Source organism: Pogoniulus pusillus, chromosome 18, assembly GCF_015220805.1.
Source record: "Pogoniulus pusillus isolate bPogPus1 chromosome 18, bPogPus1.pri, whole genome shotgun sequence".
Lineage (NCBI taxonomy): Eukaryota > Metazoa > Chordata > Aves > Piciformes > Lybiidae > Pogoniulus > Pogoniulus pusillus.
In genome coordinates, this window is record NC_087281.1 from 14,840,057 (window position 1) to 14,864,098 (window position 24,042).

The window sequence follows — 24,042 nt, forward strand, 5'->3', positions numbered from 1 at the left end:
CTGAGCCTTCTGATTCTTTCCAGACTTCACAGGATGCTGAGGAAAGGAGGCAGATGATCTCTCACCTTATCCTGATGTCTCTGGACAATCTGTGTGTCCCTTCCAGGGCTCCTTGTCTTGGCAGGCAATGTGCAGCTTTGGCACGAATGTCATGCTGGCTATGTTGGCTGATCACATGGAAGCAATTATGCCTACTCCTGGTAAACTCAAAGCAGGCAATTTCCATGCAGTTCAGCAGAGCTAAGTTAAATCTTAGTAAAGCATAATGCTGTAAAGCATGGCAGGTTGCAACAGCAGCAGGGCAGAATACTCTCAGAAGCAGAGAGCAATGGCAGCAGGCAGTGGCAGCAGCAAGCACGAATACAACACCAGAACATGTTGTGTTACCTGCTCATCTCTTTTTATCAATATGGCCTGAGAGCAATGTGCCTTTGGACACAGAATAGCCAATCAGAATGGCAGTTAGCCAAGGCTGACCATATTAGGTGAAATCATAGGCTTGCTTTACTCAAATTTGGGAAGAACACAGGCCTTTCATGAGGCAGGCACAAGCCAAGTGTATGTACCTTGTTTACCACAGGATGTAAATAGGAGTGAAACAGGTCTAGGCAAGCCAGAGTCCTTAGACTCAGTGGCTTCAGGTTCTTTGTCCTCTTTCCCACGGTTGCTTCCAGAAAAGCATGTCTGGGCAAGCCAGGACATGTTCAGGCCCATTTTGGCCTATTCAGGTCTGCCATGATACATGTGGAACGGAGTTTCCTGCCCCAGACAAACTTCATCCTTTGGACCTTAGTCTCTTTTCAGTGGTGTGCTGTAATAGGACAAGGGGCAATAGATACAAACTAGAACACAGGAAGTTCCACCTCAACATGATGAAAAGCTTCCTTACTGTAAAGGTGATAGAGCACTGGAATAGAATCACAGAATCATAGAATCAACCAGGTTGGAAGAGACCTCCAAGATCATCCAGTCCAACCTATCCCCCAGAGAGGTTGTGGAGTCTGCTTTTCTAGAGATTTTCAAGGCCTGTCTGAATGCATTCCTGTGTGACTTGCCCTAGGCAATCCTGCTTTGGCAGGGGCGTTGGACTCATCGATCTTCAGATGTCACTTCCAACTCCTCCTATTCTATGAGACTGTGATCTTGCTATGTTAACAGATGGACCCACTGGAAAGCAGTAAGCCACATTCCACTCCTCCCCACCTGAGTGTATTGAGTTCTTATGATTAACTGCATGCATGTGTGAAAATCGTTTTACCATTTAGATCAAAGTTTACATCTTTAGCCTCTATATTCAAGAAAATAAAGCTCTGTAGTTTACCTGATGAAAGGGAGCTATTTGATAAAGCTTCTTACAGGCTCAGAAGTGATTCATTTACCACAGCTTATTAAATTACTGTCAGCTGAGTTGCTGTAAGTCCAAGGCTTCCTCTTAACCTAGAGCCAATGCAAAGCAATGAGACTTAGCTTAGACCAAAAAGGTCTCAAGAAAGGTCTTGGTACTTAGCATTTGTCACAACCTAAAAATGTACATTAAGAGCAAACACAGCTCAGGTGACTAAGTGTAATTGCTTAGTAACAGTAAATTGACCAGAGCTCTAAGTAGTCAAGTCTTATTCATTATCTGGAGATCACAGGAAGATCACAGGATAACACAGTTGGGAAAGAAATTCAGTAGGTCAGAATGGGTTGCCCAGGGCTGGACTCAAGAGTGAAACCAATGAAGTAATCAAGCAGAGATACAAACATTCAAATTTTTTACTGTAACTCCAGTTTTGCACAGTAAACTACAGTGCAGCTGTGTAACATTCATGTATTTCCTCAGTAACAAAACATACAATAATGGAGTACAAAAATAAGCACTTTAACAGCTTTCATTCTGCTTACCATGTAAGTGAGAGCTGAGGAGTTACAACTCTTGCTGAGTTATAACACCACACTACTGCTTTCACAGTATGTGATGTGCCAAATCCTGAAGCCTGGCATCTGCTGCCAGAGTGCAGTGATCTCCCAAGAGCTCCCTCTGAGTTCACAGGGGCCAGCTCAGGTGCAGCAGTTCTGCCCTTTGTGGCATGTAGAAGGATGAGACCTAACAGCACAGTCTCCTTTCCTGTTCTCTCTCTCCTTTTATGAAGGCTGGCTGTACAGAGATGGATACAATCCATGTTTAGGAGACCGTCTTCACACTTGACCTTACTTATCATCCCAAACCAAACAGCAACTGAGAATTTTCTGAGCTCTGCAAGACAAATTCATAGTACCAGGCAAGATTCATCATGCAGTATACTTCTCCTCCCCATGTTTTTTTGCTTTGTGGTAGTGGTTGTATTCATTATACAGATCCTTAAAGACCTCCCTTACACCTGGTGGTAGTGATACATTTAAAAACTTGATGTCCCGCTCAATGCAAAGGTCAAGGATGTGATATATCCCTTCTGTGAGATGCTTCTTTACAGCAGGGTGCAAAGTCACCTACAAGGAGAACAAAAGTAAATTAAAACTTGAAGAAAAAAGGTAAGAAAATACTTTTCCCACAGTCAGTATACATTAGAATCAGACTCAGTCAGAGTTGGAAGGGACCCCAAGGATAAGCTAGTTCCAGGCCCTCTGCCATGGCCAGGGACACCCTACCCTAAAGCAGCCTGGCCACAGCCTCACCCAGCCTGGCCTTAAACACCTCCACGGATGGGTCTCAACCATCTCCCTGGGCAACCCATTCCGGGCTCTCACCACTCTCATGATGAACAACTTCCCCCTCACATCCAGCCTGAACCTACCCACCTCCAGCTTTGCTCCACTCCCCCTCGTCCTGTCACTCCCTGAGAGCCTAAAAAGTCCCTCCCCAGCTTATTTGTAGGCCCCCCCTGGAAGGCCACAAGAAGGTCACCTGGGAGCCTCCTCTTGTCCAGACTGAACAGCCCCAACTCTTTCAGTCTGTCCTCATAGCAGAGCTGCTTCACCCTCTGAGCATCCTCATGGCCCTTCTCTGGACACACTTCAGTGTCTCCACATCCCTCTTGTAATAGGGTCTCCAGAACTGGATGCAGTCCTCCAGGTGGGGTCTCAGCAGAGCACAACAGAGGGGGAAAATCACCTCCCTCGACATTAAATGCTGACCACATGTTATCCACAACATCAGACCATCTGGAACAGCCCATTAGATAAACCCCAATATTTCCCTGTTTTTTCCAAATACATTTTGTAGAAGCAGCATGCCTTTTGCAATAAAAATCCACAAGAGTGCTACTATAAACATTGCTGCAGAGGCAAAGACAGGGATCATCTTGGAATCACATGAAAACTTCTCAGCAGAAAAAATGGCAATTAAAAAAAACCCAAAATGCTTGCCCTGGATTACACACTTCAGTAGATTCTTCACATTTCATACTAGTCTCAGTTTCAAATGAGCACTTACTTTAGGCCATGCTACAATTTGCACTGGCTAGTGTTGTGGGGCACTCCAAACTCCTTCTTCACCCCTCCTCCATCTCTGGAGGTTTGAATGGGGGAAGAATGAAAAACTGCTTTCTCCCACCCCCACGGGCTTGAAGAGGGAACAGCAAAAAGTGCCTTTTCCACATGTGCACTGACTCTTGTGGAAGACTGCAGTGGGAATTGGCTGGTGGTTGGCTGGATTCTTCACACCCAGTATATGTGGCAAGTGGACACACTGTCTAGGAAAAATCATAGAGTGAGAAAAAAGGCACGGGGTTCCTGCCTTTACAGAGTTCCTGCCTTGCAGTGTTCCCATCTTGGAGAGTTCCTGCTTTTAGACAGCTCCCACTTTTGCACAGTCCTGTGCAGTCCTGCCCTTGCACAGTTCATTGCCACTTGACCACAAGTCTGCAAGCTCAGCAGGTGCTTAGGTCCATTTGAGAGAGCTGCCAGTGGCACCTGGACCCACACCACATTCTGACTTCCTGCTTGCTACCCTGGGGAAGAAGCTAGCAGTTTGGCTTTCCCCAGTGCTGCCATGAAAGTGCCACTCCAGGAATCTGCCTTGTGGAAGCTGTGTCTGAGACACTTCTGACTTTGGCAGTACTTTCCACTTGCCTTGGACTTTTGCCAACTGGATCTACATGGTTGGATATTGCTTGCAGTTTCAGAGGCTGCTGAGCAGAGAAATTCACCAGGAATTGTGGCTAATTTCCTACCTCACCTCCACAAGTAAAGTCCACTGTTCCTTTAAATTCTCTGCTCAGTCTAATTTATGTGGGGTAAAGCTGTGTTGTAGCTTAGCCTTTTCCATTTTCTGACTTTCTTAAATCTCTATAAACTTGCCCATAAGCATCCTTGTGAAGATTATGCAACCAAATTAGAGCCTGTAAATAAGCCTTAACTAGTTCTGTATATAGTTTGGGGTGGGGGGTTGGGGAAAATGAAAATAATTCTATTTTTATAGTTCCTGCCTCAGCCAATTAATACCCAATCAAATCAGTTTTAACTTATCACTTAACAAACTGATATTTATCTAACAATTTCTATCTGACAACTTCAACATATAAACCTTTGAGACGTTCAGGAGATGAGCACTTTCTTGACATGTTTTACTATGAGGAATCAGATACCTTACCTGAAATCATTCAGAAAGCTGAAGGAATGCAACATACTATTCAGGATTCTGTGCCTTGCTCTTGCATTACCCCTGCTCATCCCCACAACCAGCAGAACTGCCGCTACCACCAGGAACATCAGTGCTGACTTTGGAGTCTCCTGGTGCCCCAGGCTAACTGACATTTGTCCTGTGCTCACAAATCACTTGCTAAATACCTCACTGCCTGAAGCAGAGCTGCCCTCTCTGGCATAATCACATTATTTTTGCTGCAGAACCATGTCTTATCTTTGCTGAATCCCCAAATTAGCTTTATGCCTCCAGATCTAAGCCTCTGCACTCCAGGTCTAATGAAAATTACATAAAAAGCTGTCATTAAAATTCAGACTCCTTCCTGAGGCAACTAATAAACCTTCCTCTAATGAAGTGTACTCCTAATCAATGTGACAAGCTCTCACTCTCTTTCTACCCTTAATGTAAAACAGCAAATATATTTTATTGGACCTGCTAACATAACTGGGGAAAGCACACAGTAGGCATTAAGATACATAAGCCTCTCTTTGGATCTGTGACCCTGAAGAGTTTGCCTGTCCAAAAGGTTGACATCAGTGACATTGATGAGGGCACAGTGTCTGCTCAGCAAGTCTGCTGATGACACCAAACTGGAAGGCTTGGCTGATACAGCTGAAGGCTGTGCAGCCATCCAGTGAGACCTGGACAGACTGGAGAGCTGGGCACAGAGGAAACAGATGAGGTTCAACAAGGACAAGTGCAGAGTCCTGCACCTGGGAAGGAATAATAAACTGCACCCGTACAGGTGGGGAGGTGATCTGCTGGAGAGCAGCTCTGTGGAGAGGGACCTGGGAGTCAAGTTAACTATGGGATAGCAATATGCCCCTGTGGCCAAGAAGGCCAAGGGGATCCCGAGGTGTATTAGGAGGAGTGTGTCCAGCAGATTAAGGGAGGTTCTCCTCCCCCTCTACTCTGCCCTGGTGAGATCTCATCTTGAATACTGCGTTCAGTTTTGGGCTCCCCAGCTTAAGAGGGACAGGGATCTGCTGGAGAGGGTCCAGCAGAGAGCTACAAGGATGATTAGAGGAATGGAGGACACGGGTTATCAGGAGAGGCTGAGGGATTTGGGACTTTTTAGTCTGGAGAAGACTTAGAGGGGATTTAATAAATGTTTATAAACATCGAGGGCTGGTCAGGAGCAGGGAAACAGGCTCTGCTCACTTGCTCCCTGGGATAGGACAAGGAGCAATGGGTGTAAGTTGCAGCACAAGAGGTTCCACCTCAACACAAGGGGGAACCTCTTTACTGTAAGGGTCACAGAGCACTGAAACAAGCTCCCTACAGACGTTGTGGAGTCTCCTCCTCTGGAGACATTCAAGGCCTATCTGGATGCATTCCTTTGTGATCTGTGCTAGATTGTGTGGTCTTGATCTGGCAGAGGGGTTGGACTTGATGATCTCCTTGGGTCCCTTCCAACCCCTAAAATCCTGTGATCCCATGATCTTTTTCCCTCTCTATCAGCTGAGCTGATTTATAAGATGTTACTTTTCCCTACACCTTGCACTACAGTAACAGAGTAGTTGAGCATCCCAGCTCCCAGTGAATGCACTGGGCTGGGCAATCTCTTCCTAGAACAGAGAAATAACTGCAGAGAACAAAGACAGGAAAACCCACAGCTATTAACAAGATGGATCAGACATCCCACTTGGGATAGGCAGATACCTCAGAGCTGCAGTTAATAGAACTGCACCTCTCACACCACAAATTAATCTGGACCCCAATGTCTTATTTGGACCATTCCTGCTTTGCAGTGCAGTCTCCTATAAATACCCTCCAATAACACAGAATTAAAGATTTAAACAGCTGCCACTGCTGGCTGGCAGTTAATTATGCTTATAACTGTTTTATGGTCTATATAGTTAGCACAACCAATTTGTCATGGATTACAGAGCTCTTGATGTGAGACATAAAATGTGTGAAGAGGTATTTCACTACTGCTGAATTAAACAACAGCTCATATACAATGAGGGAAAAGGTATTGCCAACCGTCTAAAAGAGGCTATAGATGCCACCCACTCCAGCATGGAATCTTTCTGGATCAACACAAAACATTTGACAAGGATATTTTATTTCCTGGTATAAAAAGGAAGCACTGAGGAAACTGTTATACAACCACTTTTGGAGTGGCTGTTGAGGCCAGTCATCTTTAAAAGGGTTCCAATAAGAATGCAGATGCCTGTATAAAGACTTAAATCTACCAGTTACCTCTGATGGACCCCCAGGGTCTTCAGATCACAGGCTGAAAGCCATTGACCTGGGCTCAAAGGACATTAATGGTTAAAGGAGTTTTTCTCAACCTCCACAGAGCAACATGAAATATATGTACACATGCCCCTTAAGACAGGTGTACTGAGGCCTCCCCTTCCTTCAACATCCATCAATTATCACCAGTCTAATGAGCAAATAAATTACCACCTACTTGTCATCAATCTGTTCTGGCAGACAGAAAACACCCCTTTGTCACAGCATCTGGTGGCTCACTACACCAATTCTCTGTTTCATGCTCAAAGGGTCCATCACTGATCTGTGATTTCGGCTATCATCCATCATTTTTCATTTCCCAGACAAAGTATTGCACAAAACTTTCCAATAAGACTCATGAGATTTTCTACTTCTGCTAATACTGAGGTAAGTGTCCTTTCAACTTGAAAAAGTCATTTGATAATTCAGGTCATGTTTTTTGACTTACTTTCAGTGATGAACAAAGTAGTGAGTTCAGAGATAGTTACAGCTGAAGTGGTATTAACAGTATTTTTTCCCCAGCTGCTGAACTACTAGGTTTACTATGTAAACAATAATCATCTTCCAGGGAACACTAAGCAACATGGGTAAAAAAATATCTTACTGTTTTGCTTCCAAACGCTGGGAAAATAGAGGACAGTAGAGAAGGCAGCTGAGTTTAAGTTTCATAACAACCCTCATGGCTAGTCACACTGGTTACACCATAATCCTTCAGAAACATAGTACTATCTAGGATATCTCTGTGCTTTAAAACAAACACTAAAGTTCCTTTCTGTATTTCAGAGCATATCCAGGCCAGAGCTACACACAATCCATTTGCAACACATGCAGCATTTAAACCTTGGTGAAATCTAAATCCACTAGGCTGAACAGAAGGATCATTTGAACTTAGGTCTGGATGCGAGAAGCTACTGACCTGGCTCTGGCATCCAAAGCAGTAGTAGTTGTATTCAGTAAGTATTAGAGGGGTATCTGTGGTACAGACGGAGAACTACTGAAAAGCTAACCATTCTGTGGCTTGCTTTCCATCTGCTAACAGAATTAACCAGGTTGAAAAAGACCTCTGAGATCACCAAATCCAACCTGTTACCTAACACTAATCAATTAAACCATGGCACTAAGTGCCACATCCAGTCTTTCTTTAAACACCTCCAGGCACGGTTACTCTACTACCTCACCAGGCAGCCCATTCCAATGGCAAATCACTCTTGCTGTGAAGAACTTCTTCCTAACATCCAGTCTAAACCTGCCCTGGCACAGCTTGAGACTGTGTCCCCTCATTCTGTCACTGGTTGTCTGGGAAAAGAGACCTACCCCTGCCTGGCCACAGCCTCTTTTCAGGTAGCTGTAGACAGCAATAAGGTCTCCCTGAGCCTCCTCTTCTCCAGGCTGAACAACCCCAGCTTCTTCAGCTGCTCCTCGTAGGGCTGTGCTCCAGCCTCCTCACCAGCCTTGTTGCCTTTCTCAGAACACGTTCAAGCACCTCATCATCTTTCTTAAGCTGAGGGGCCTCGAACTGGACACAGTACTCAAGATGTGGCCTAACCAGTGCTGAGTACAGGGGCAGAATGACTTCTCTAGTTCTGCTGACCACACTTTCAGATACAGGCCAGGATGCAATTTGCCTTCTTGTCCACCTGGGCACGCTGCTGGCTCACATTCAGCCACCTGTTGACCAGTATCCCCAGGTCCCTCTCTGCCTGTCTTCTCTCCTGCCACTCTATTCCCAGCCTGTGGAGCTGCATGGGGTTGTTGTGGCCAAAGTGTAGAACCTCATGTGACGGTTTGGGAGTTACCCTCCCCGCCACACACTTACAAATTCACCCAGACTAGACTCAGCCAGCTGGAAGTTAAGGAACAAAGCTTTATATACACAGCTTAGCACAATATACAAGCAGATATTTACAATATATTACAAATATTTGCAGTTGTATACAGAAATATACAAGTTTAAAGTAACACAGAAACACAATAACCCTCCCAGAAATCAGAATCCCCAGGAGGGGGTCCCAATCACCCTTGCACCTTCTTTCTACCCCTCTATTTTATCCCAGAGTCTGCCTTACATGCAAGGTGAGCTGGAAGGATCGGCAAGGGTAGTTAGAAGCAGAATGATTAGTTGGGTTACAGAGATCTAAGCAGAACAGCAGGAGCCCAGGGAGAAAACACAGACACCAAGAGACCCTGACAGACTGACTGTCTTATCTACGTTTGTGTCCTTGTTTTTATACATCTCAGCAAACCTATGAGTGAACATCATGACTGTTTTAATTTTCACACCCCATAATCTAATTTTTCTCATTAAAATATTCCAATTAGCCTCAAACCATCACACTTGGCACTCAGACTTGTTAAATCTCATGCTGTAGGACTCTGCCCATCTATCCAGCCTGACAAGGTCCCTCTGCAGAACCCTCCTACCCTCCAACAGATCAACACATGCTCCCAACTTAGTGTCATCTGCAAACTCACTGATGGTGGACTCAATCCCCTCATCCAGATCATCAATAAAGATATTAAACAGGATTTGGCCCTACACTGATCCTTGGGGGCCACCATTAGCGACCAGTAGTCACAGCAGATTAAAAGATCTTTTCCAGGAGATAATTTCTTCTTTGCCAGATGGGGCCATGACTGCTATGAGTCCTAGACAAGTGAGACTAACTAGGAGAAGAAACTAACTACCATGTAAGGAAAAAAACAATACCCAACATGACAGAAAAGCCAAGCGGTTCTGTGAACAGGCATTGCATTGTTTTGCCTTAAAAACCCCACAGCCCACACCTTCACGAAGTTTCCAGGAGCTGAGTAAAAAACATTCTCAGGAACTCTTACTCAAAATGACAGTCTGGATCACACCTCTACATCCAAGTGCAGCAACTTCTATAATTTCACAGGGTTTATTAAAAATTTCACACAGTTGCCTTTGGAACAGGAACATTCCAAAGCCAGCAAAACACCATGGCACTTTCAAGATGGATGAGAACATCTTACCTTCTGCAATTCAGTCACATACTGAGCCACAATGAAAGCAGAAAACACAGTGAAGCCTTCCATTTCTGCAGCAATGTAAGTATACATCCGTTCCACCAAGTGTGCACACTTCAGTATAACTTCAAACTCATCTGTGTTGCCTAAAACAGAAAGCAAGTTGCAAGCTAGTATTAGAGGCTTAAAAAATCAGGGAAAAAAAAAAGCATCACACAGTCTTCCATGATTCTTGAACTACATGGCACCAGTGCCAGTTTTCCCATTTTATCTTCTGTTCTTATCAAGGCACAGCTGAGAGGCCCCCCACACCTCAACTAAACCTGCCCTGGAGCAGCCTTAGATGGCATCCCCTCATTCTGTCACTGGTTGTCTGGGAAAAGAGACCTACCCCTGCCTGGCTACAGCCTCCTTTCAGGTAGCTGTAGACAGCAATAAGGTCTCCCCTGAGCCTCCTCTTCTCCAGGTTGAACAACCCCAGCTCCCTCAGCTGCTCCTTACAGGGCTTGTGCTCCAGCCCCCTCACCAGCCTTGTTGCCCTTCTCTGGACATGGTCAAGCATGAAGGAAGCTGTAGGATATCAGTGGGAAGCTGGGATAGAATCAGTTGCAGGACATGAAGTCAACTTGTCTCCAAAAGTCACTATTATCAATGCAGTATTTCTGTTGTGACCAGTATAAAGCACAAGATTATTACCTTTATCACTGTGAACACTTTTGACATAGCTCTTTTGACAATGTAAATTCTTCAGTAACTTCTAGTGGCTGTCTTTTTTTGGTTTTCCTTTGTTCCTTTGAGATACTCAACTATCCTAATTCCAAATCCTTGAGCATACAGATGTATCATCTAATCCAAATTGATGTGTTAGGTGTGTTACAGTTCCACTCGCAAGAAGCTACATTTAGCAGGATCAATTTGGCACCATAACTCAGGTGTATTAGCATGCATCACCAGAGTTTATAACCACCATGGTTTCAGGCACAGGAGTCAACAGGAGGAGCAGAAATTTGGCACAGCAAGCCTTAGCAATTCCTGTCTACTTGCCAGCCAGTCATTGAAGAATAGCCCATTCACCTCTAGCAGCGCTGTCTGTACACAGCTTCACAGAAGTGCCATTTATCTTCATAAACCCACAATACTAGAAAGCTCATCTTCCTTTTACATAAAAGATAGACAGAGCTAATGGTTTCAGTGCCACAGCCAGGTTTTGATGACTTTGCTTCTGGTCTGCATCTCCTCTTCTAAAGTACACAGAATTACAGTGCATACATATAATGCAAAAAGTGGAAAAGATACAATACCTCTGTCTGCTTTCTGACGTCCTTCATGCATGACAGAAACAACCAGACGATGGAAACTATTCAGAAAAGATGGCACTGCTTTCAACAGCACCTGGAAAGACATAAAATACAATTATCTTGGAATATGTAGTAAAGGGAATGGGGAGGGTTGAGGTGCACCACTCCAGAGTCTGAGGGAAATCAATGCTTGTGAAAGAAACTATAGTAGCTTATAGAGCTGTCAAGAGCAGAGACTACCTTTTAATTCTGCATCTATACAATATCTAGTACATGAGAATCCTGGAGTAGGACTGCAGTCCTGATCATATTCAAATACAGCTAACAAGTAAACATCACATTAGAGTGAATTAGTGAATTCCTACCTCCAAAGCAGCATGACTCCAAGTTAGTTAGACCTGTCTCTGTCCAAGAGACTGTAATTGATAAGTGAGCTCTCCCTGTCCTTTGTCTTAAACGTTTTGTTGTATTTGCTCTTCTCCATCCCACCAGAAGCAGGATAGAAGTAAGCAAGCAGCTGCATGGTGCTTTGTTGCCAGCTGGGTGGTTTTAAATCAGGATACCAGTCTTTTAATTTTCTTTGCTCTCAGTCCTAATACAAATGCACAGGAAATGCATCCTCTCCTTCCATCTCTAGTTAGTATTCCATGCAGAAGTATCTACAACCCTACGCAAGTCCTGGTATGTCTTTGCTTTCCCATACCAGAAGGCTGACAAGAACACCAGGATGTTACAACATTTGAAAGTCATCAGCCTCTAACAAGTCTAAGCCCTGTTTTCAAAGAATCTTGATCTCCAGTAACAATGACTGGAGATTAAAGTCCTATAGCCTGAGTCACTTGTGCTTCTAGAAATCAGACATAAATAAGTGGGAAGTTTTATTGTAATCTGGCATCAGATATTGATAATCAATCTACCACAAGCAATAAAACAAAGCAAGAGAGCAAATGAAATTAAGTAGTTTTGAGATTCTGGACTTTAAAATGACAAGTGGTCAAAGCACTTTCATACATTAGGACAATTTATTTCAATACCAATATTGGAAAAAACTTTCTAGTCACTGGCTTCTGTGTTGCCTCTTTCTACCCTTTTCCCGTCAGAGATATACCTTTGGATGACACTGCACAATAGAGAACAGCACTTCATGGACTCCCCGGAAGACACCATGGTAGTCTTCTGTCTTCAGATGATCTAGAGGGACTATTAGGAGAATGCTAAAAGCCAATGCCACATGGTGTGGATTCAAGAGAAAACCCTCTCCCTGCCGCAGCAGAGCTGCTACAGTCTCTAGAATAGGTACAACTATGGTAGAAATCTGTGACTGGTCCTGGCAGGCCTCTTTGGTTTGCATCTATAAGAAAACAAGAAAAAGAGGAGTGCATTAGCCACCATTTGCATGTAAGAGATTCATAATGCTCTGATCCAAGTCAATGGAACTAGACTGATGCAAGCTGGACTGGCAGGCAGAAGGCAAATTAGCCAATTTTGTACAACAGCACCCTGGGCAAGGATGCATATTGATGCATTTCTGGAACAAAACTGCTCTGTGTGCAAACTTTTAACTACTTCTCAGTCCTGTAACAACCAGCACCTTTTTGCACCTGCTCACACAAATACACCAATGCTGTTCTCTCCTTTACAAGCATGCAGACTTTTACACCCAAAAAAGGTCAAAAATGATGTACTCATGATTTGCAGGCATTGAAGGGCCAGCCACTGACAAATTCTGGTCCAGAGACACCATCACCATGAGAAAAGAAAACACCTGCATCACTAGGTTTGTGTGATGTATAAATGAAGGAGAGAAAAACTATGTTCCATTACTTCAGTTAAATTTCCCACTCACAATCATGTGGCAGGGTTAATTTTAGTATTTTAATAGGAGTACTTTTTTCTTTTTGTTTTGCTGCTGTTGGCTTCTGCGGCAACATGTGGGTGACAGTTCCCTTCTCCTTTGGACAGAAGGACAGGAGACTCAAACTCTTTTCTCTGCAGCCTAAGAAGTTTCTTTCAAGTGGATGCATGCTAGAGTCCCAGAAAATTACAGCATCACAGAATTATCAGAGTTCGAAGGGACCTCAAGGATAATCTAGCTCAAACCCCACTTCCATGGCCAGGGACACTTTCCACTAAATCAGGTTGCCCAGAGCCACATCCAGCCCGGCCTTTAAAACATCCAGGGATGAGGTTTCCACCACTTCCCTGGGCAAACTGTTCCAGTGTCTTGCCACCCTTATCATGAAGACCTTTTTCCTAACGTCTAATCTAAATCCACCCTCCTCTATCTTGGATCCATTCCCCCTAGTCCTACCTGACAGTTTAAAAAGTCCCTCACCAGCTTTCTTGTAGGCCCCTTCAGATATTGGAAGGCCACAACAAGGTCTTCTCTGAGCCTTTTCTTCTCTGAACTGAACAATTCCAACCTGTCCTCATAGGAGAGGTGCTCCAGCCCTCTGATCAATCTCGTGGTCCTTCTCTGGACATGTGCCAGCACATCCATATGGATGACCTACACACTTTGGTCACAGGAGGAGATTTACTTAAGAAGGAGAGAAGGGTCTAGACGGAGAAGTGCAGGTGAGCCTGGTATGGATCTGTTTGGTATCAACACTTTTTTTGCTCCTTTATGCTTCTGTTCATGTTTGATGTAACCACTACAGCCTCTAACAAATAAAAGACATAGGTAATGAAGTTACATTAAAGGGATACTTACAGCTAAAGCTGTGAGTATCTGTGGGCTGGCAATCCAGAAAGCTTTCTCTTTGTCTTCACTTAATGGGCAGCTGAGCAGGAATTTGGTTAGTGTAACAGCTGACAATACTTCCTGCAGAAAGCAGATCATCAGGCACAGTTATGAGATGCAATGAGCTTCAAGTGCAGAAGAGCTCTTTCAAGGGTAGTGGCAGTTTTGAGCATCACCAGTGCATCACCAGTGTATCACCAGACACAAAAGTCCTCCCACCAATACACCTCTTTGGAAATTTTAAAGTAAGAAGCAGCAGCTCAATAAAATTCAATAAGCTGAGTAGCACTGGTCCAAATGTACTGCATACTACATTTAGTTTAGAATCAGATTAGTATACAAAAAGGCTAATGCAATTTTTAAGAAAGGAAAGCCTTCTCCTTCAACTACCACTTGATAAGAGAGCATGAGTAGTACAAGCACACCAATATACTATACAGTAAGAATGTTTCATTTGGCAGCAGACTGTTAAGACAGACTAATAAAAGAACCACACTACAAGCTACACTCCAGAATTACACGCACAGCACCGCAATTTCACATACACTCTCAAAAAGACTTATCAAGAATTGATGCAGCATATCCATGTCTATTCCTGAGAAATAAGGCAGAGCCAGACAAACTTGTAAATTTAATCCAAGTTTCATTCTCAAGTCACTGAGCTTTCTACAAAAGGTACAGCTGGCCTTTTAGTCAGAAGCGTTTCATACACCACCAGTGCTGCTTTATTGCTCTGGAAAAAGGCACACTATTTAAAAAACTGCTGAGTGGTAGCTGGTTATTACACAGTAAAAGCCTTTAGAGAGACAAATACTGAAAGTACTGATGTTGCTTCAGTTTTACTTAAAAATGCCAGCATTCCTAAAAGTGCCTTTATCACTGTTAAAAAGAGCCACAGACAAACAGGTTAAACTCACTGGCTGCTGGTATCTGTTGTGCAAGAGCTCTGATTAACAAGTAGGGTAAAAAAATCTCAGCATGGCCTGTAACATCAGAGCTGTGTGACTGCTCCTAGCAATATATGGAATTAAAACTGCTGAGTCTTTAAACTGGATAGAAAGTTTTCCCAGTAGGTTTCTATGACTTCCTTACCTCCCTCAATTTATTTCCAGAACATATTTCAGCATGCTCATCAAGGCCTTAGCTGTGTAAATTACTCTGACCTGACCACAGAACATAAGGCAGGAAGAGGAAAAAAAAATATTACTCAGATGTCATTCAACTAAGGTTGAATTTTTCAAGGTACAGAAAATGGAAGAAAGGAGTTGACAATAAACCAAGGTAACGACTTACTTTAGCCTTCTCTTGCCAAACATTCGTTATTTCAAGTCCCTGCAGCACCAGACTTATTATGGTACAGAACTCCTCAGCAGAGCAGGTCCCCAGCAGCTGGACAAGCACCCCTGCCAGCTCCATCTCCATATTTTGAATCACCTGCGTTGTAACTGCAGGACCTGTGTATTCAAGAGACACAAGCATGTTTAAATCAGTTCCCACATATAAGAACGAGGCAAACTGAAACTGAAACAGCTCTGTGGGTACCTTTGTAACACTCAAATGCATAAAAGGTTCCACGCTTTCCCTTTACATCACGCCTTACTAGTGCAATTAATTGCTGTTACCAAGTAATTCCTGCCCTAGAGTTCACAGAGCAGTAATCATATCAATAAAAAGCCTTCACTAGTACAGAAATACTACAATAAAACACATGCACAAGCCAAGGGAGCAGGCTAAACAAACCACAGGGCTTTAGTACAACTGCTGATCAGAGAGCCTTCACAAGTCATAGAAGCATTAAGCTGACAGAGTTTAAGTCTCTGCAGATCATAAACCACACTCCCCACTTACTCAATTATCACAATGCAGACAGTCCTAGACTAGCATATATCTTAATTGACTCTCAAGGATTTTTTCTTTCCAGTTCTTCAAGTATTCACAGGATCTGCTGCAATAACTAAAGTCTTCTCCAACAGGAATCCATATTTCATCTTACTGAATGCTTACTCATCTGAAATCTTTACAGCTTTATACAATGATTAATTATCTCTCCAAGATAAAGCACTTTAGCCATCTTACCCTTGTAATGTGAAGCCCAGGAGGGAAGCCAGTAGAGAACTTAAGCAAGTGACATGTCTCAGTCTCTAATTTTAATGTGAACTCCCTGCTCAGTGCCCTTACTGAACCCCACAATCCTGAAGGATGAAAAAGCAGACCAGTGGTGAAACAGACTAAGCCTGTATCTATATGTAAGCTCTAGCCCAAACTCAACTGTGTGAATTCACCATCAGGTTTTCCACAGAATGCTGTGCTCTGTTCTTTACTACCCAATGCCAGGGTAAGGATTGAGATCATGACTGCAGATCACCTGAGCAGTAGCCACGGATGTGTACACCCCAGAACGTGCACACAACAGTCCCCTGAGGTGGGGAAATTTCTACTCCACCGCAGTGAGAAGCACAGACCTTCCCTAGGGCTTCAGGCTGCCTATTTGTAAGTGTGGCAAAGCCATTTTGTGGCTAAACTTTTCCAGTTTTCTGATTCTCCTAAATGAATGAATTGCCCATAAGCATCTTTGTGAAGATTTTCCTGACTGAATTAGAACCCAAATTTAACTAATTTGTATATAGTTGTGGGTGGGGCTTTCCAGATATAAAATTAACTACCTATTTTATAATTCCTGCTTTGTTAATTGTCCCAGTACTCAGTAGAGTACACCATCCATCTAATTTATAAATATATATTAAGGCAGCATGATCAATTTATTTTTTTTCACTGATACAGACGTGCACAGTCAAAACTGTTTGGAGACCAATGCACTAGAGCATGTTAGTAATATGCTCAATAAATTCCAACTGTCTGAAGAAGTCACCTGTACTGTGTTTAGTTAATCTCTTTCTGAACGAGATGATATCAAGGAGCCACTAGGTCACAGAGCTGGCAAAAGAGGTTTTTTCATGTAATTTCTAGTGCTAGGTTATATTTGTTGGGGATAAAAGGACTGATCTGCCAATATCCCACGGATTTGATCAGAATTACTTGTGTTCAGCATCCCTAACGTATCTCTTCCAGTGTTCCATAACCTTGCCTGTCAGATAGAAAATTAGATGAGTATTTTAAGGTAAAGTTTTCTGAGATCCTCAGAAAAGACTTATCAAGACTGACTTGCATTACTTACAAGACCAACTACATAATTAGGACACTGTCCTACATCCAGGAATACCACGCTCCAGTTACTGTCACAGGCTGCCCAGAGAGGTGATATACACCCCATTCCCTGGAAACATTCAAGATCAGGTTGGAGTGGACTCTGAGTAACCTCATCTAGTTAAAGATGTCTCTGCTCACCACAGGAAGGTTGGACTAAATGACATTCAAAGCCCTCTTTCAACCCAAACCATTCTAAGGTTTTATGAAAATAGAGGGATGAGTACCTCAGGATCTCAACTTCATTAAGATCTTGTAAGACAGTACCTTAATGTAAGAGAAGATCATTACCAAATTAGCTGGTGGCTGTGGTGCAGGTACCACACTATTGCCTCCTTGATTTTTTTTCTGTTATGCATTGATAAGTAATGCTTTAACACAAGTAAATATACAGACCTTTCAAAAACCTGTTATGTTTTGCTGAACTACTTTTAACTCTCCTCTGAGTTGCAAACTTAGCAAACAAATGTAGAAAGAGAATTTTCATACCAGTGAGAAGCCTTTTTATGGCAAAAACAACCGTGACTGCAGTTTCTTTTTCAGGATACAGCTCTGGCACTGAGCAGAAGACCGTTAGGAACTGCAACGCAGACTGAAGGAACTGCAGATTACCTCCTGCACAGTGCAGCTCTTTGAGTATCTGAGAGTAAAACTTTTGGTACAGTTTAATACGAGGTTGCTCCAAAAATCCACTAGGTTCCTTCTGCCAGCTCTTTTGCAGGTCTGCCTTGAGAAGAGTTGTGATAGATGGTATGAATGTTACTGGCAAGGGCTGGTTTTGGGTGTAGTTCTGAAGACCATGTTCAACAACTCTAACCATATGCAGAACCACTGACTCCAAGAGAGCAGACAGTGTATCTGCAGACTGCATCCTCTTTTCTGGCAGCTGCTGAAGGTAGAGTGTGACAACGTGACACAAAGTGGTGAACGCCATGAGCAGTAACTGCTCGGCTACAGGATTCCAGTTTTTCCAACCTCTGCTTTTGGATGCACCAACATCTGGCTTGCAGCTCACCAAAAAAGACAGGAACTTTTCCAAATTGAGCCTCACACTCTGTCTTCTTTCAATAACCATCTGAAGAAAGTTTTCCAAAAATGCTTGGACTTCATGGAGGTACTGTGCCCAAACAGGTGTACCTAAGACATCAGTGCTAAATTTGCTAGCTGTAAGCTGGGAGGTCATGACAACCTCAAGAATATCACTGGCATGAAACACTTTAAAAACAGAGTTGACATTCCTGCCAACTTGCAGGCACCTCAGAAGGTGGAAGCAAGTACTTAAGTACTTCAGGAACAACGGTTTGCTACAAGAGACACTAGCTCTGGCATTAACTATCAGGGACAGCAGCACCAAAAAAACCCGAGTACAGTCAAGGGGAAGAAGGCTGTCTAAGTTCAGAAGAGAAGCAATCTCTAGCAAACCCAGGCAGCTTTCTAGTCGATTTTCTTTCAAGATGACACGGTATCCACTTTTTGCTAACAATAGTACACATTGAGCAACTTTTTCCAGTGTTTTCCAAGACAAGCTGAGCTCATACTTCAGCAGTTTGTTTTCTGATGGTGCTTCCAAAGAGTCAGTTGGTTTGCAAGGAGCCAGGATTTCCTCATGCCAAGGGGTATCACCTGCAGATAGCTGCTGAAGTGGCAAATCTACTGAATTCTTGGCAGCAGTGGGCAGCAGTGTAGCAAACTGATGAATGAGAGTGGTCAGAAAAGCACAATGCAGAACCTTCAGTTCTGGGAGAAAGGAACTACGCACCAAACCAAGAGATATCTTTTCAGTGCTGATGAAGGACTCCTGATCGGTGGCAGCTTCCTGAGATTTGGCCGATACTAACATCTCTACGAGCACATTAGCAATGTACTCTACATCTTGCAGGGAAATATACGGCAACAGGATAGTCAGGTTGGAGATGACAAGGTGCCAATGTGCTGTGGGGTAGGTAAGATCACTTATAACAGTGATATCTCCATCCCATGGTTCTGATTCTCCCCTCTTCATGCTGGATCTCCCAGACTCCAGGATGAAAGCTGCAGCATGCCGCAAGGCCTGTAGATCAGTTTTGGTCTGCATTAAGATCACCTTCATTTTTTGAAGTGTAAGCAGTTCTAAGCAGTATTTACTAGTGGAGGCAAAACTATTTCCAAGCTCCATGACCCTTTTCCAATACTGCTCCTTCACAACAGGGAGGAAAGCTGAAATGCCCTGGTGCCTTGCAGCAGGTCCGGTAACAGCACCAGCAATATCAGCTACTGGAGACATATATTTACTGCAGCTAAAGCCAAACAAAGTGTCTACCTCAACCCAAGTGTAAACAAGGAGGAGAACAGAGTCACTGGCCTTTCTTAGCCAAAGATCTGACTTTTCTTCTTCTCTTCGAGGAGTCTGCAGCAGCTCCATCAGTGGTTGAATTATTCCTGTCTGCATTTTTGCCAGCAGATTCTGAGCACGAATAACCACAGGAGAAGGAGTGACATCATCCAGACTCCTCATGCTGAACAGAAAAGCATGTAGCACCGAGCTCACTGACAGCAGCTTCAAGGCCATGTCAGCTGACCCTTCAACAGCAGGAATGATGAAGGTCTGGCATTTCTCCACAAAGAGACACAAAATGTCTAGAATCTGGTTGGGTGGCTGTTCAAGGAGGCACTCATGAAGTTTTACTTTCAGGCCAGCAGAGAAGACAGGCGCTCTCAGTTCATCAGCAGCTGGTTGGCAAATGACTGCCAGCACCTTCTCGAAGAGCCGAGGGAACTGTCGCAGCTTGGAGTAAGTCTGAAACACAGTGCTGATAAGAGCCTCCTGGGGCTTCTTTGTACGCTGATCAGAGACCTGGGCATCAATCCAAGCTGATGCCACTAAGTCATCCAGGTCTGGCTCTACTATAGCGTGATTTAACGATATCAAGAGTTTGAGACACCGGAACCAAGCCGGGATGGAAGCTTGGGAGTGCCTTGTCAACAACTGTGCTAGCCTGCGGTAAAATGCGAACTGCACCTCCTTGTGCCGGATACGGTCACTGGCAACGTTATAGATATCACTGCTAAAAACCAAATTCAGAAGCTGTTCCAAAGCAAGCAGCTCTGTGCTCCAGTCTGCAGGGCTGAGTGTATTCTCCCCCAAGTCCTGCTGTAGGCCAGAGAGTCTGAGACAGCCAAAAAGCCTGCCGAGCATGTGGAAACACACAAGATGGCTTTCTGTCTTACAGTAGGAGTCCAGAAAGAGCTTGTACAGCAGGGACACTGAACCAGCCACAACAGCTCCGTGAAGGGCAGGTTCACAAAAGCCACTGCCCAGCTTGGTCTGCACCGTGTTGACTGGTAGAAAAAGACTTTTCAAAGATGCTTTCTTCTTCTCTTGGGGTAACAGCTCCTCTCCATAGGATGAGAAAAGTTCTGGTTGGAATAATCCAGCCTGCAGCAAAGTTTCTATTTGGTTTCGGATTTCCCTGCTCAGGTGCTGGCGCACATGGTTGTCATCTGCTTGTGTCCAGCTCCTCACAGTCAGCGAGTGCCTCAGTAGCAGACATGGCTGGAGCAAGTGACTTGCCACTTGACCAAACACACGATTTGGGTTGGTTTGCTGCCTCTGAATCAGGAGGTACTGAGCAAAGGTCAGCTGGAGGACACTGAACAACTGGGAGCCCACAGCATCGTCAGAAGCCAGCTGCTGACATGCCAATTTGCACAGCGTGCTGAGGAGATCAACCAAGAGCTCACACTTTGCTGTGTAAATGATGGAGAGTGTAGGAGTAGAAAGAATGCCTTTGGAGCAACTCAGGACTGTGCCAATATTTTGCTGTGTTTTTTGAGAACAGGCCTCTGATAACCTTTCATTTATGACCTAAACATTGGGAAAAAAAAAAAAAACAACCAGTCAATTTTGCAAAGAAAAAGCTCATCATTATAAGCCCCCACCTCTCACCTAATCTTCAACCAGACAAGTTTTCATACTCAGATGACATTTACATTTGGCACATTTTCCGTGTAACATCTCTGAATCAGAGAATTCATCCAGACAATTCTCTGTGCTTCATTACCCAACTTCTGCAAGTACAGTAAATATTCTCCTGCTTCATTCTAACTAGATCACAACTAAATGGGTAATTTTCCCACTCATTATAATTGCCTTTGCAGTCATCCACTAATTCTTTTATTTCTGTAACCAGGAAGCTTAATTTCTGGTTTAGTTCTAAACCATAACTTAAGTCGCCCCCATTTGCTTTAACCTGAGGCTAAATGATAGTGATATAATGATGATACGATCAAGATCAGTAATGGTGCAGCACAGGTACTCTTCAGTCATCATAAGAAGCTGCAGGGTCTGCTGAACAGCACATCACAGTGCATGTTTACTTAAGCCAAGCACAGTGACGAGCTCCACAGTGAGAGAGAACCTCTCTCCCTAATACTCCCAGGCAAAATGGCAGTATAAGCTGTAAATAAAATAGAAGACCAACACAGGGAACTGAACTTACATTTATCTGTTAAACCAATTCACTCTCTGATAGTATGATGAAGGTGAAGACAGAAAGAAAGTTTATTATTGGGATGCTCTGCCTTTTAGCCTTACTGTTGCACAAATACAAACCATATGGCAGAATTGAAATAGAAAAGCTTTTAGCAGAAGTCCTAAAAGCCATCAGGTTAATTGTTATGTATTTCATTAATGCTCTACACAATGAGATAGTCATATACTGTAGAAGAGAGGCACTGCTGCCCAGCATGTTACAAAATAGACACAGTTTTCATTACCTGTGCAACTGAAAAACTGAGACCTATTGTCTTCCCACTCTTCAAGAGATTCTGCAGTCTTTTACTGTGGATAACATTGTCTAGATATGCCCAGAGTTTCTCAACAACTTCATCCTCCAGTCCAAGTTTCTTATTGTAGTATGAAACCAACACACGGCTTACCCAATCAAGTAATACCTGTTAACAAAATCAAAAAGAAGTAATATTTAAAAAACCCCATGCAAAACCAAGACAAAAGTAGCATCTCTTCTATGCCTCGTCCTTGAGAACAGCTCTACGTCCAGGCAGAAAAGCCTATGAAAGAGCAAAGAAGCCCATTCTTCTAAGTTTCAATTTCTAAAAGCTTTCACTCTATATCCAGTGTTGTCCCTGTGCCTCAGCTCTGTACCATGCCAAAACAGCTTTCAGGAGTCAACACAGGCCTTTTTATCAGGGCATAATTCTGACACCAAACACTGATGGGCAAATGCAGTCTTTTAAATTAAAACTTAAAGAATCAGACATTTTTCACTTTTTGCCAATTGGCATTTCACAGTATCACAGTATCATCAGGGTTGGAAGACACCTCACAGATCATCAAGTCCAACCCTTTACCACAGAGCTCAAGGCTAGACCATGGCACCAAGTGCCATGTCCAACCTTGCCTTGAACAGCCCCAGGGACGGCGACTCCACCACCTCCCCGGGCAGCCCATTCCAGTGTCCAATGACTCTCTCAGTGAAGAACTTTCTCCTCACCTCCAGCCTAAATTTCCCCTGGCACAGCCTGAGGCTGTGTCCTCTCGTTCTGGCGCTGGCCACCTGAGAGAAGAGAGCAACCTCCCCCTGGCCACAACCACCCTTCAGGTAGCTGTATACAGCAATAAGGTCACCCCTGAGCCTCCTCTTCTCCAGGCTAAACAACCCCAGCTCCCTCAGCCTCTCCTTGTAGGGCTTGTGCTCGAGGCCTCTCACCAGCCTCGTTGCCCTTCTCTGGACACGATCAAGCATCTCAATTTCACTTGCACCCTTCTCCTTGTACATCCAAATTAAAATCTATTACCTAGAAACTCAGGCCCAGGAATTTAGATGTGTGCAAGTTGGAAAAGGCTGAAGCCTAGTCATTTAAATTACTGATTTAAAAAAACGAATAATGGTGTACAGCTAGGTTTAATATTCTAAGTAAAATCACAACTCAAAACATAGATCTCAAATGGTGCAAATCCAAGAGCCCACAAAACCACTATGCTGGAGAAGCAGCATAAGACTCACTGGGGGAAACACTGAACAAGGTGAGCACTGAAGAGTCCTTCAGGAAACAGAATCAAAACAAAATACTTGAGGGGAGAGAGTGAGTTCCAAGCATCTCCCAAGGAAATGCCCAGGAATCCAGAGTGCACTCCTTCCATGTGCACAAATTTAAAGTACTCAGAAACACAGGCATAGCTACAGCCAATTCTCCCACCCTGCAGTTAGTCTTAGCCATGACCAGTAGCATCAAACTTCAGAGCATCCTGTATAGCATATAATAAACAACAATAATGATGACTCTGAAGACAACTGAAGAACACAGAAACTACCCTCTCTATTAAGCTCATTCTTCCTGCTCTAATGCAGATTTTTTCTGAAGCTACTCGACAAAAACGTTACAAAAACATTTCATACACACAGCAAGAACGACCCACACTTCACCATCAGAGCTGCATTTGCACTATTACTTAGGGTCAAACGCTTAAGCAACTAGATCAGTTAATCTTCAGTGGCCATTAGCTAATAGCTTTTGTTGGTTTTTCCCCACTGTTTAACACTGAAGAATACTTACTTGCTCTTTGTTAGGAAGAACGCATTGGTGAGATACCCACGCAAAATGGGCTAGTTTGAGTTTGTCTTCCCAGGAAGTATTTCTGCTTTTCAGCTTCACGTAAATCCCAGAGTAGATGGCTGCCATGAGGAGAGCACATGTGCTTTCAAAGGCAACGGCTGAAAGAAACGCCACAGAGAAGGTGACCGTCCAGGCACCCACTAGAGGCCCTCTCCGCCTGCCTCCCCCTCAGCGGGGCACGCTAGGCCCCAGACATCCCCACTCACCGGTCCTCCCCAGCGCTCACCTCTCCCCACCAGGACCTCAAAGTGGGGGTTTCCGAAAGTGCTTCCTTCGCAGAGATCTCGATCTCACACGCTCAAACACTCGCAAACTAGACTCGACTCGGT

General features: G+C 43.8%; 1 protein-coding gene across 1 annotated transcript; it reads right to left on the reverse strand.

Annotated features, from left to right (window-relative positions):
- Positions 1-1,740: 1,740 nt before the first annotated feature.
- Positions 1,741-24,040, reverse strand: URB2 (URB2 ribosome biogenesis homolog). The gene is made up of 10 exons (XM_064158508.1): positions 23,940-24,040; positions 23,654-23,811; positions 21,854-22,030; positions 17,588-20,942; positions 15,188-15,348; positions 13,865-13,975; positions 12,260-12,502; positions 11,155-11,245; positions 9,860-9,999; positions 1,741-2,472 (listed from the first exon to the last, which is right to left on the reverse strand). The coding sequence occupies exons 2-10, from the start codon at positions 23,777-23,779 to the stop codon at positions 2,275-2,277; spliced, it is 4,602 nt and encodes a 1,533-aa protein (XP_064014578.1). The 5' UTR covers positions 23,780-23,811; positions 23,940-24,040; the 3' UTR covers positions 1,741-2,274.
- Between the last annotated feature and the right edge of the window lie 2 nt (positions 24,041-24,042).

Bases quoted from the DNA above. Each gene is read 5' to 3' on its own strand.
- URB2 (XM_064158508.1), bottom strand. From the start codon at position 23,779: ATGGCAGCCATCTACTCTGGGATTTACGTGAAGCTGAAAAGCAGAAAT. The intron at 20,943-21,853 runs GTAATGAAAACT...CCCAATGTTTAG, and splicing joins TCAGTTTTTCAGTTGCACAG to GTCATAAATGAAAGGTTATC. The intron at 11,246-12,259 runs GTATATCTCTGA...ATGTCTTTCCAG, and splicing joins TTGTGCAGTGTCATCCAAAG to GTGCTGTTGAAAGCAGTGCC.